Genomic DNA, 13,232 nt, shown 5'->3' with positions numbered 1-13,232 from the left:
TCTCTTCGCGAGAAATCTGGTTGAGGGCCAGGATAACACCGTGGAATACCCATGGGCGAGATAATGTGCCCCCCGGTGTTACCTGCAACCCTGCTTTGGGTTTATCGGTCATGTGAGTATAGAGGTCGGGTTGAAATGCTCGCGCTTCCTTGTGTGAGAGTGTTACGGCTTTCAGTTGGAAGGCCGCAGAAACAATCACCCAATTGTTGAAGCGGATCGCCATTTGGGTACAATTTTACGGTTTAGTTACGGTTTGCGTTGCGAAAGTCCTAACTCCTCTCCGAAGAGTACCTTTGAAGGAAAACTCCCTGATTCGAGTCGCGAACAGAGTCAAAAACCACTCGAAAAGACCAGGTAATCAGCTAATTATTATAAAATATGGATTAGAGATAATAAGCTAAGAAAAATAATAAAGAAAGAAACCTGTAGTATTTAAGAGTTTTGAATATGTCGCGCCCTTGTCCCGCGAAGGATAGTACGCGTTGCCACCACCGCGCCAGCGCCGCATGGGCGAATCCGCAAAATTCCCCAGAGCGACGCAACAGGTATGAGCGGGGACACGAGGTTCCGCCATTAGAGTCCTTGTTACACCGTGACACGTTGAACATCGTCTCCGGAGAAATTCCAGGTGAGCATCGTCCGGAAAAATGAAACATCATCCCAATCAATGGAGAAATCGGCTCAACGCGACTCTCCAGAGATGGTAAGTACCAGTGTATACAGGGTGTACATCGGGTAGAAACGAAACGTGAATAGGCATGTTTTGGGGGTGATTCTGAGCAGAAAAGTCCTTTTCTACTTTTCGATCGGACGCACCCCTACAGAGATACGGAGGTGAAAAGAACGGCCAATGGGGCGCGAGCATTGCGCGGCTCTCCGTCCGTGTGCCGCGGGTAAGCAGTGTGCGTGCTTCCCCTTCTCCTCGGGCGGACGTTCCATTCCGCTAGTGAGTAAGAGAGAGAGAGGGGGAAAGATATTTCCTGACAATCCTTTCGGGGGGGGGGGCGCTAGGATGATTAAAGACCGATTATTATATACATTAGTATTATTTATTAAAAGACAAGATTCTGAAAACCACGGGCATCCCGCTTGGCGGTCCAAAGCTAATTATTTAAATGTTAATTATCTCATTATGCAATAGCCGTACAGTGTTTTGTCAAGAGATCTTTTTTATTGTAAATTTAATTTACAACAAGAAAGGTCTGTTTGAGATAGAGACGAGTATGCGGTGCCGATTTGGGATCAGTGGGAAAAATTAAAAGACACAAGACACGTTAGCTGATGTGAGATGTACTATTTAATTTATTGTAAAACAATTTGAGGCGTAACCTCGCGTCTTTCGAGAGAACTTTGTCACAATAGAGTTTATTAATTTCAATTCACGCACTGCTGGTGATGTACTAGAACAGTTATAGAGTACGCGATTGAAAATTGAGGTTTTCTTGGAGATATTTAATAAAGAGATAACTAAAAACACTTGAACGTCTGTTGTTCGTCAACGCTGTAGATGAACTGGGGTTCAGAAACGTCCGTTGAGTGGACGAATCTAAACGTGTGGTAGGTTTTGATCCATCTATAGGATTTTGAGAGAAACTGTTTAAATCTCAATAACTAAACATGATAGCTAGTTATCATCGCGATAGTCTCCAATTGGTGATGTACGATAATTATGGAGAATACTAAATTTTGATAAGTTGAGTCCGATTTCAATTTGCGAATATTCTATCGAGAATTACTTATTGCGTATTCACTGTTGATCGTTGAGTTATTCTAGACTGTTCGAGACTGATAGAGACTGAGCGAGACTGATTGAGAATGAACTTGAGAACGAATTGAGAAAGAGTTATATCTGTTTTTGGATCTCTTTATATACCCAAGGGTTGTTTTGATGGGATTAGCAACCCAAGGATTTGGAAGGTTCGAGACGAATTCCTCAGTTTTAATGTTCTCGAATTCTTCGCTGGAGAATTGGCTGAATTTTCTCTCTCTTTTAAACATCCCGGGGGCCATTCATCATCAGGGATGATGAATTATCTGTCTTGAGCTTCTCTTCTACGGTGGATGGCTTTGGTGGGTGTCTAATCCTCTTCTTGCTCTGGCTCCTCCTCTGGAGGTTGTTCTGCTGGAGGTGGATCTGTCGGTAGGAGGCAGAGCTTGGCGATGGGTCTTTTGAAGATTGAGCTGGTGCTGGTGATCCTCTCTAAGATGGGGGTTCCATTTTGTTGTGTTGGAACGGATGCTTTTGAGGTCCTGATGGTTGCAACTCTGGTTAGGCCATCTGCTCCTGGGTGAATTTCTATTACTCTTGCGAGGGGCCATTTTGCTGGAGGATAATCTTCGTCGATCATCAGGACCATGTCTCCAACCTCGATGTTCCTCTCTCTCTGGTTCCACTTATAGATGGCTTGATATCGTTGGAGACACTCTCTAGCCCATCTGGACCAGAACTGCTGGATTTTTTGAGTAACCAGATTCCATCTTTGTAGTTTTCTGGGCTCTCTGTTGAGGATGGTTGGTTCTGGTATGATCTGGAGTGGCTCACCGATCAGGAAATGTCCTGGGGTGAGTGCTTGGAGGTCTTCTGCGTCATCCGTCATTGGAGTGATTGGCCTTGAATTCAGGCAGGCCTCGATTTGGATGAGGATGCTGTTGAGTTCCTCGTAGGTGAATGTTGATGATCCGAGGACTCTCTTGAGGTGGAACTTGGTGGATTTCACAGCTGCCTCCCATTTGCCACCGAAGTGGGGTGCTCTCGGTGGTGAGAAGCTCCATTGAGTCCCCTGTGTGGCGAGGGCAGCTTGAATCTCGAGGTTCTCTCTCGAGGGTTGATTGTACAGCGTCTTGAGTATTGAGGCTGCGCCAACAAATGTAGTGGCGTTGTCGCTGTACATCACTTCGGGGATTCCTCTTCTTCCGGTGAATCTCTTATATGCCCCTATGAAGGCATCTGTCGTCTGCCTGGACACGAGATCGAGATGAAGAGCTGATGTGCTGAAACAGACAAAAACTGCAATATGCACCATAGATGGTTGGGCGTTTGTAGGCCGCCATTTGAGAATGGGAAGTGGACCTGCATAGTCCACTCCCGTGTGGAGGAATGCTCGTGTTGGTGAAATTCTAACAGCCGGCAGTGGTGCCATTCGCTGTTGAGCCGGGCGTCCTCGGTGTCTGATGCAGATGGCACATTTCTGGATATGGGCTCTGACAGTGCCTCTGCCACCGATGATCCAGTACTTCTGTCGCGTGAAAGCTAGGGTGAGTTGTGTCCCACCGTGCAGAGTTTTTCGGTGAGCTTCTTCGAGGACTAACGTCGTTAGTCGTGACTGTTGAGGCAGGATTGCTGGGTGAATCTCTTCGGGATCCAGCTGTGAGTTTTTGAGACGGCCTCCTAGTCGGATAATTCCGAGTTCGTCTAGAGTGGGCGTTAACTTTGCCGGAGGATGACTCCGTGGTACTTGAGCGTTTCTCACGAGCAACCTATGAACAGAAGCAAAATATTGAGCTTGAGTTATTTTTACCCAGAATATCCTGGCCTCGGTGAGTTCTCTAATGGTGAGGACGGGCGTCTGGGGAACTGACTGTCTTCTAAATCGCTCGATTGCTCTGTTCAGTGTCGCTGTTACTTGGAGTACCTTTTCCATTCTGGAGTACCTGTTGAGTAGTTCGGCTAAGGCATTGATCTTCATGGCCACTGGATAGGACGGTGACGGTCTTGCTTCGGTTGCTGCTACTGCTGGGACGTCTTCTATTGAGGAAGGCCATTCCTGGGGATCCTGATTAATCCATTCAGGTCCGGTCCACCATAGGGGATGTACTGCTAGTTCTTGAGGAGCTATTCCTCTTGAGGCACAGTCGGCTGGATTCTCCTTGCCGCTGATATGTCTCCAGCTTGCATCTGGGAGTGAGTCCTGGATTTTGATGACTCGGTTTTGGACGTAGTCTTTCCATCTTGAGGGGTGTCCTGTTATCCATGCCAGGGTTACCATAGAATCTGTCCATAGGTGAGTTTCTACTTCCCTGAGGTCGAGCATCTCTTTGGTGATGACCACTAACTTCGTAAGCAGGACAGCTCCTTTGAGTTCAAGACGAGGAATGGTCATACGCTTGATAGGAGCCACTCTTGTTTTTGCGCAGACCAGTACTGTTGAAGTAGGCTCATTGAAGTTCTCTGTCCTGAGGTGCACTACTGCACCCATTGCTGCGGTGGAGGCGTCTGCGAATCCATGGATTTGGATTCTCTTCGACTTGGATGAAATTCTCAACCATCTCGGTACTGAGATTTGATTCAGCGTATTGAGATTGAGCCTGAAGTCTTTCCATTGGCGTTGATAGTCTTCTGGTAGAGGTTCATCCCAGTTGAGTTTTAACTTCCATAGATCCTGGATGATTATTTTCCCTCGAGTGACTACTGGTGCGATGAGTCCCAATGGATCGAAGAGTTGAGCTATTTCTGATAGTGTTGTCCTCTTCGTGAACACTGCTGAATCAAACTCCTTTGATTTGTATTGGAATGTATCAGTGGTTTGATGCCAATACAATCCAAGGACTTTGGTGATAGGCTCTTGGAATTGGATTATCGATTGAGTTGATGATATTCCTAATGTCTCCAAGGCTTGTGGACAGTTGCTGCTCCACTTCTGGAGTGGAGACCCGCCTGCTTGGCAAAGACCACTCAGCTGCCAGGCGATTTCTCTGAGTTCTTCTGCGGTTTCTGCTCCACCATAAATGTCATCGACATATCTGCCTTTGGTGAGTGTCTCAACTGCGGCAGGATATCGATGGCCTTCGTCCTTTGCTAATTGCTGGAGCACTCTTAGAGATAGCCATGGAGAACAGTTGAGTCCGTACGTAACTGTGGTGAGCTCGTAGGTGATGAGCTGTTGTTGCGAATTGTGCCACAGTATTCTCTGGAGATTCCACTGGTCCTTGTGAACGTTTATCTGTCGAAACATCTTGACTATGTCTGTTCCAAAGACTAGTTTGTGCTTTCTCAGCCATGTCAAGGCGTTCATCGTGTCTGCTTGGAGCTTCCCACCAGGATAGAGGATATCGTTGAGGGATATTCCTGATGAGGTTTTGCTTGAGCCGTTGAAGACTACTCTCAATTTCGTAGTGAGTGCGTCTTCTCGTAGAACCCCGTGATGCGGTAGATAGTATGCTGTGGAGGGTTCTTCTTCTATTGGTGCTCTCCTCATGTGTCCTAATGCCTCATACTCATCGATGAAGTCTCTATAGAGCTTGGCATAATTATCGTCTGCCTTGAGACGACGTGCAACTGACTGTAGTTGCCTTGAGGCTTTGAGCTTTGAGTTGCCGAGTGCTTCTGCTGATGTCCTTAGAGGGAGTCTGACTGTATAGCGCCCGGTCTTGTCTCTTGAGTGCGTGGACTTAAATATTGTCTCACACTGGAGTTCATCTGGTGATAGCTCTGAGTTCTGCGTTGTGGGTAATTCTTCCTGGGTCCAAAGTTTTTGAAGAAGCGCTAGTAGTTGTTCATTGGTGGATTCCTTTACGGCCGATAATGAAATCCTTGGTGAACAACCTTTGCATTCGACTGGTCCGGATAGGATACATCCGAATACGGTTTGTTGGCCAACTAATTGAGTATTACTGGACCTGACTACTCTCTGCTTGAGGATCCGCCCATAGGTATCAGCTCCTAATATGATGTCTATAGGCCCAGGTTTGAGATAGTCTGGATCGGCTAGTTGAAGACCTTGGAGTGGGTCGATCCTTGGTGATTTGCAGGAGAAGGATGGTAGCTTCACGGTGAGTTTCTTGAAGACGTGGGCATCAAGGTCAACTTGTTCTGACCCGTCGAGTGCGTAGAGTGTAATTGAAGCCACTCCTCTCGTGCGTCCTGCGTTCGTCTCTGCGATTCCGATGAGCTCAATTGATGATGACCTTATTGAGAGGTAGAGAGATTTTACTAGTTGCTCGCAGATGAAGGATAGCTCTGATCCTTGATCGAGGAGCATTCTTATACTCAGTGTGAAGCCTCTTGGAGATTGGATTCTTGCTTGGGCTGTGGCTAGCAACACACATTGGTGAGTGTCTTTTGATTGGTGACTCCGCTGATTATTGAGTATCTTCTGATTGCGTGTCTCTTCTGCCTTGCTGATCGTTGCCGTGTTGAGCGTAGTCTTCGGTGATGTACGTCTAGAGTCTGTTGAGTTGAGTGCGATCAGTAAGGGTTCTGATTAAAGTGAATGATTTTTATGTACACTCACTCTAATCTGTCGACTCCTTCTTTGGAGGTGCAATCTCTGCCTTTGAGGTGGATGCTACTGGCTCGTTCTGTTGAACCTCTCCCGAGGTGTGTGGGCTGCCTCCATGGATCACCGTGTGGTGCCTGCGTTTGCAGGTGAAGCACGTCTTTTGAGTCTTGCACTTTGAGAAGACGTGTGGCCCTAGACAGTTAAAGCACAGTCTGGTGGTTGAGACGAAGTCGTTCCTCTTAATTGGTGACAGGGCTATGAATTTGTCGCAATTCGCGATGAAATGCGACCCCTTGCAGTAAGCGCAGTTGTTACTGGGCTTTGTTGCTTCCCGATGATCAACTGATTGAGTTGAAGCGGTGAAAACCCTTCTTGTTCCTTGAGGAGATGCTGGTCGTGGTCGTTGGGTCTGCGACTTGGAATGGAGTCGTTCTCCTGCGTTTATACCTCGTGCGCACGACTCCACGAAGTTGGTGAACTCCTTGAGTGATGGGAAATCCTTGGAATCCCCTACTTTGAGTTCCCATGCTCTTAGGGTCTCTGTGTCCAGAGATCTTCTTAATAGATGAACCAGCATCTGTTCCAAAATCTGGTCTTTTGGAAGCTTGGTTGTGGTGATCAGCTGATCGAACGTCTCCAGCGTAGCTGCTGCCTTCGAATTGAGGTTCTCTGCGTTCGCCTTAGTGATTTTGGGAAGACTGAGGACCCTGTTGAATAGAGCTTGTGCTGCTAATCTAGGATCCTCATATTTCCTCACTAATTTGTCCCATGCCTTCTCATAATTCTCCTCGGTGATTGTGAAGGTGGACAATAATTGAGAGGCTGGTCCCTTGAGTGCTTCCTTGAGACGAACCAGCTTCTGTACTGGTGGGATTGAGTCGTCCTTGCCCACCAGTGATTGGAATAGATCTCTAAATTGGCTCCATTTAGAGTGACTCCCATCGAACGTGATGAGGGAGATTCGTTTCAGTTGGTTGGCCTGCTTCGTTGAGGTGGAGGCGTTCGCCTCCTCTTTTTTAAGTTGCCCCTTCAGTTGATAAATCAACTTTGAGCAATCCCGACGCCATGTGGTGGCCTTTTTATACCCCTCATAGGCCAGGTACTCTTGAGTGGGAAGCAGGTTGACCGCGAATTCCTTTTGGATGGTCACTACCTCGTTCCAGTCAGCTTCCAGCATTTTCTCGTGGCCCTCGAGTTCGTCTAACGTGAGCCTAGTCATTTGAGTGGCCATTTCCAGCAGCTCCTTGTGCAGTTCACTAAATCCACGCAGCTTTGTTCGGATTTGCTGGAGCTGGAAGTTTTGAATCGCAGACAGATTCAGTGGGTCTATTGGTGGTACACCAATGCTTGAATCCCGCGTCTTGATGCGAATTTGAGTGCGCTCTAGATGGATTTGCTCTGAAATGCCGTCATTAGTCTCTAATGCTGATGGTCCTGGAGTGGGCGTGTCCTCTGTAGCTTCGGACACTGTAATACTCGGACGAGCAAAATTAGCATTTGCGTCCTTGAATTGTTCATCGAGAACCTCTTCAAGGTCGTCTGGGTGTTTTTGGTGTAAGTCAGACATGGTTACTTACTTGGTGAGTAGCTATTTGATTTCTACTTTACCTACTGCTGTCTTATTCACCGTTGCGGTCGGTAATGTAGAGTGCTTACTTGGTGATGCCCCTTTCTGAGGTCGGTTGAGTCCCACTGAGGTTCGGCTGAGTTCGGCTTCACGATGTGTTCCGATGATTCGAAGAAGCACGTTGAGTCCGGGGTGTCGGTGTTTATGGTTGAGTACGCCTGAATGTAAACACTAGACCCAGGGTTTGGTGATGTTCTTTGACCTTGTCCTTTTGTTAGGCCCGTGAGGAATGTTGACCGCACGTACCTGAGTGTCAATTATCGCTGCACGAACTTTTCACTGAACAAAATTCACAATGTAATTTTTCCACCGATTTCCCAAATCCGGCTCGAAGGACCAAATGTTTGAGATAGAGACGAGTATGCGGTGCCGATTTGGGATCAGTGGGAAAAATTAAAAGACACAAGACACGTTAGCTGATGGGAGATGTACTATTTAATTTATTGTAAAACAATTTGAGGCGTAACCTCGCGTCTTTCGCGAGAACTTTGTCACAATAGAGTTTATTAATTTCAATTCACGCACTGCTGGTGATGTACTAGAACAGTTATAGAGTACGCGATTGAAAATTGAGGTTTTCTTGGAGATATTTAATTGACAGATAACTAAAAACACTTGAACGTCTGTTGTTCGTCAACGCTGTAGATGAACTGGGGTTCAGAAACGTCCGTTGAGTGGACGAATCTAAACGTGTGGTAGGTTTTGATCCATCTATAGGATTTTGAGAGAAACTGTTTAAATCTCAATAACTAAACATGATAGCTAGTTATCATCGCGATAGTCTCCAATTGGTGATGTACGATAATTATGGAGAATACTAAATTTTGATAAGTTGAGTCCGATTTCAATTTGCGAATATTCTATCGAGAATTACTTATTGCGTATTCACTGTTGATCGTTGAGTTATTCTAGACTGTTCGAGACTGATAGAGACTGAGCGAGACTGCTTGAGAATGAACTTGAGAACGAATTGAGAAAGAGTTATATCTGTTTTTGGATCTCTTTATATACCCAAGGGTTGTTTTGATAGGATTAGCAACCCAAGGATTTGGAAGGTTCGAGACGAATTCCTCAGTTTGAATGTTCTCGAATTCTTCGCTGGAGAATTGGCTGAATTTTCTCTCTCTTTTAAACAAGGTCTCTTGACAAAATCATGTAAAAGAGCCTCTTATCGAGATAATTAATAATAAACAATCCAGGTCAAAAGTCCGAGGGGATAGCTCGCGATTTTCGCGGAATCCGGAGCAATAACCCCGTTATCTTGATTATCACGTGAACAAATGGATTTACCGCCTTTTGTCACAAGACATTTTTTGCAGATAATCAAATTTTCTACAATAAATGTCTGTTTGTTGAGGGATCAGTTGAGTAGGGTGGATCCGGAGATTTCAGAGAAACTGGTTGATCGTGTAAAGAATTTAACTCGCGGAAATTATCACACACAACGATTTGTTAATTTATTAAAACGCGTGGTCAATTTCAATGCGGGTTATTACAGTCTTTACAAGTTGATTAGTTGATGTACGGTTAAATTATGTTGATGTACAATTTAGTTGATTTCACGGTGAGTTTCGATAGCGAACTTTTCGCGGCGAAGGTCGATGATAGACTCTAAGTGAGTGGGGTGATTTTTCAAAGATGAGTGATAGACTTCGGCTGGTGACCGTTGACCGACAGGTCACGATCATTGCCGGAGTTTTCCGATAATTATTTTTCGTTGAAACCGCCCGAGTTTATCTTAATTCTAAACATCCTGGGGGCAATTCACCATCGGAGGTGGTGAATTTATTCTGTTGATTGACTGTTGAGCTTCTGAGTTGATTTCTGGTGGGTTGATTTCTTGTTTGATGATATCTCTCAGTCCTGTGATTCCTGGTTGTATAATCGATGTAGGACTCCAGCAGCTCCTTCAAAGTTGCTTCCGTTGTCACTATACATCACTTGGGGGATTCCTCTTCTCCCGGTGAATCTCTTGAATGCTACGATGAATGCGTCTGTGCTTTGACGCGTGACCAGCTCCAGGTGCACTGCTGATGTGCTCAGGCAGACGAAGACTGCGATGTGCACCGCGGCTGGTTGAGCATTTGTTGGTCTCCACTTAAGTATGGGCATTGGACCAGCATAATCCACCCCTGTGTGGAGGAATGCTCTCGATGGTGATACTCTTGCTGTGGGAAGTTGTCCCATCAGCTGTTGGGCTCGTTGAGCCCGATATCTGGTACAGATGACACAGTGTAGGATGTGGGATCGAACAGTGCCTCTGCCGCCAATTATCCAGTATTTTTGGCGGGTGATTGCCAACGTGAGTTGAGTTCCTCCGTGGAGTGCTCGTTGGTGAGCTTCGTTGATGACCAGTGTGGTGAGTCGCGACTGGCGAGGCAGTATGATGGGGTGCATCTCGTCAGCGTCTAGTTGAGCGTTTCTGAGTCGTCCTCCGACTCTCATGATTCCTAGCTCGTCTAGGAATGGAGTCATCTTGGCTAGTTGATGTCCCGTTGGCAGTTGATGGTCTCTCCTGAGGGTCCTTATTGCTGAAGCAAAGAATTGTTTTTGTGTTAGTCTTACCCAGAATAGCCGAGCCTTGTTGAGTTCGTCAGGTGTGAGGACTGGTGTCTGGGGTGTTGGTTGCCTTCTGAACCTATTGATTGCCCTGTTGATGGTCGCTGACACTTGCAGCACCTTTGATAGTGTTGAGTATCTGTCTAGCAACTCTGCTAGTGCGTTGACGTTGACCTCAGCTGGGACTGGATGAGCTGGTGATGGTTTCGCTTCCATTGAGACCTCTGCAGGGACGTCTATTGTTGATTGTGGCCACTGGTCTGGCTCTAGATTATGCCAGTCAGGTCCTGACCACAAGAGTGGATGTTCGATGAGTTGATTTGTTGAGATCCCCCTTGAGGCACAATCTGCTGGATTTTCCTTTTCACTGATGTGCCTCCATGTTGCTTCTGGCAATGTCTCTTGGATTTCTGCTACTCTGTTGTGGACAAATTCCTTCCAGCGTGAGGGATGACTGGTTATCCACGCCAGAGCAACAGATGAGTCTGACCAGAGGTGAGTTTCCACGTTGTTGAGTTCTAGCATTTGGTGAGTTGTCTTTGCAAGGCGGGTGAGCAGTAGTGCAGCGGTGAGTTCGAGGTGAGGGATGGTCATTTCCTTGAGTGGTGCCACCCTCGTTTTTGCACATACGATGATTGTTGAGGTCGGTTCCTTGAGTTTCTTTGATCTGATGTAGACTACTGCGCTCATTGCCGATTTGGATGCATCAGCGAACCCGTGGAGTTGTATGTTGATCGATTCTGTTGACAGTCTGAGCCATCTCGGGATTGAGATCTTATCTAGCTCGTGGATTTCCGCTCGAAATTTCCTCCATTGTCGTACGTAGTCCGTCGGCAAGGGATCATCCCATTTAAGTGTCAATCTCCATAGACTTTGGATGAAGATTTTGCCAAGGATGACAACTGGAGCGATGAATCCCAGTGGATCAAAGATTTGGGCGATCTCTGATAGCACTGATCTCTTGGTGAACGTCTTTGAGGTGAAGTTCTTGGCCTTGTATTTGAATGTGTCGGTTGATTGCTGCCAGCAAAGGCCTAAGACCTTGGTGATTGCTTCTTCGAAATGCACTGTTGAGTTCTGTGGTGAGAGGCCTAATTGTTGAAGAGCTTCTGGTGAGTTGCTGCTCCATTTTTGGAGTGGGAAGCCACCGGCTTCGCAAAGTCCTTGTTGTTGAGTAGCGATTTCTTTTAGTTGATCGATGGAGTCGGCACCGCCGTAGATATCGTCTACGTAGCGACCTTTTCTGAGTGTCTCTACTGCTGCTGGGAAGCGGTGACCTTCATCCTCCACCAGTTGTTGAAGGACTCTTAGTGATATCCATGGTGAACAGTTGAGCCCATAGGTGACTGTGGTCAGTTGATAGGTGATCTCTTCATTGTCTTCGTTGAGCCACAAAATTCGTTGCAGATCCCAATCGTCTTGATGAACCCGAATTTGGCGAAACATCTTCACGATGTCTGTCCCAAAAACGAACTGATGTTCGTAGTAAGTGGGCACGATTGGCGAATTTTATTCCAGGAAACGGCCCCCTTCCCCCTTTTTCCAGACGTGTCCGAACACGTTTTCCCCATTGTCCTTTGAGGAGGACGTCGCCGCTCCAGGGCCCCCTGGGGTGAGGGTCCCCAAAAAATGTCATTGTTCGACAGGAAGTGGGTGGTGGGTGGGTGACGAAGGAATGCGAGCAGGTCCCAAAGCACTTAAAACCATCCCATTGTTATGCAATGGAATGTCGTTGACGTGTTAAGGGAAACTGTCCATTATTTTTTTTAGATGGAGGATTGCGCAATGCCCCTGTATGAATGGCGCAGTAAATGGATGCTTTTTTTTACAGGTTTTTAGGGTAATAAATTTTCCCTTTCTATGGAAGACCGTTGGAAAAATTCTCAACGATGTCTCCTTTTTTTTGACTATGTTTTTCTCTTTCTTTTATTGCATGTTGTTTCCTTTCAAAAGGTTTTTTATTTAAAGATCAAAAATGTTTTTTGCCTTCCGTCTTTTTTTATACCTGAAAAGATGTGGAGGGTTTTTTCATAAATAATTCAACATAGGGTTTAAATTTTATCTTTTTTATATTTCATAAAAATCGTAGGATACATTTTACAAATCATATGTGTATGGTTTTTTTCAATATGAGGGCATTCTGTAAGTCCCTCCCGCGAATTTATCTAAATAATTAAAACAATTATGGAATAATTCTCCAAATAATTGGTACAAATATCCGAGATTTTCGTGGGGTATTGTACGTCGGAGATCATCGCGAGCCATGAGATAAATTTCCTCGAAATTTACGGGTATGCGATGATGAAGATCCTCCGTGGCAGGCATTCTATTGTATTCCATATAATTCATAGCAATGCCTCTAATTGATTGTTCAAGCGATTCCTTATATTCCTTGAGAGGCAATGTCTCCAAGAAATCCAGCCACTGATTAATCCATGCAGCCTTGTTTTTCAATGTAATGATGCTCTGCCCCATCATCATTATAGGAGTCTGATTTGCATCATCATTGCGAACAAAGGTCACGCCGGGATTTTCAAAACTGCGGTGGAATTTCACGTTTATGGCCCCAAATTCCTTTGCAGGTACATTGTGGTTGATCTTTGGGTGAAACTTCTCAGGGTCAAAGTAATCGGTTACAGCATCCAAATCGTTGAAAAAAAGGGTCCATTCTTCTCCGGTCATTGACAATATGGCGCGTTTCGGGCGTACGCCCATAAATTGTACAACCGGGACGAATTGACCGAAACACGTAACTTTTAAGCCGACACGAATTTGTTTTGTCTCTGATCTATTCAAAGATATAACTTGAGACAATACCACATGCTGTT

At 45.8% G+C, this 13,232-nt stretch overlaps 2 protein-coding genes across 2 annotated transcripts; both read right to left on the bottom strand.

Annotated features, from left to right (window-relative positions):
* Window positions 1-2,078: 2,078 nt before the first annotated feature.
* LOC135169378 (uncharacterized) lies at window positions 2,079-7,785 on the bottom strand. Its single transcript, XM_064134326.1, has 2 exons — window positions 6,245-7,785; window positions 2,079-6,159 (listed from the first exon to the last, which is right to left on the bottom strand). The coding sequence occupies exons 1-2, from the start codon at window positions 7,783-7,785 to the stop codon at window positions 2,079-2,081; spliced, it is 5,622 nt and encodes a 1,873-aa protein (XP_063990396.1).
* Window positions 7,786-9,702: 1,917 nt separating this feature from the next.
* On the bottom strand, window positions 9,703-11,850 carry LOC135169377 (uncharacterized). The gene has a single exon (XM_064134325.1). The coding sequence runs from the start codon at window positions 11,848-11,850 to the stop codon at window positions 9,703-9,705; it is 2,148 nt and encodes a 715-aa protein (XP_063990395.1).
* Between the last annotated feature and the right edge of the window lie 1,382 nt (window positions 11,851-13,232).

The sequence above is a fragment of the Diachasmimorpha longicaudata genome, chromosome 14 (assembly GCF_034640455.1).
Source record: "Diachasmimorpha longicaudata isolate KC_UGA_2023 chromosome 14, iyDiaLong2, whole genome shotgun sequence".
Lineage (NCBI taxonomy): Eukaryota > Metazoa > Arthropoda > Insecta > Hymenoptera > Braconidae > Diachasmimorpha > Diachasmimorpha longicaudata.
The sequence above is the reverse complement of the archived record's forward strand: the minus strand, read 5'-3'. Positions and strand labels throughout refer to the sequence as shown.

Excerpts from the sequence above, each read along its gene's own strand:
- LOC135169378 (XM_064134326.1), bottom strand. The coding sequence starts at position 7,785 with ATGTCTGACTTACACCAAAAACACCCAGACGACCTTGAAGAGGTTCTC. Across the intron at positions 6,160-6,244 it reads ATTGCACCTCCAAAGAAGGA|ACGTACATCACCGAAGACTA; the intron begins GTCGACAGATTA and ends AACAGACTCTAG.
- LOC135169377 (XM_064134325.1), bottom strand. The coding sequence starts at position 11,850 with ATGTTTCGCCAAATTCGGGTTCATCAAGACGATTGGGATCTGCAACGA.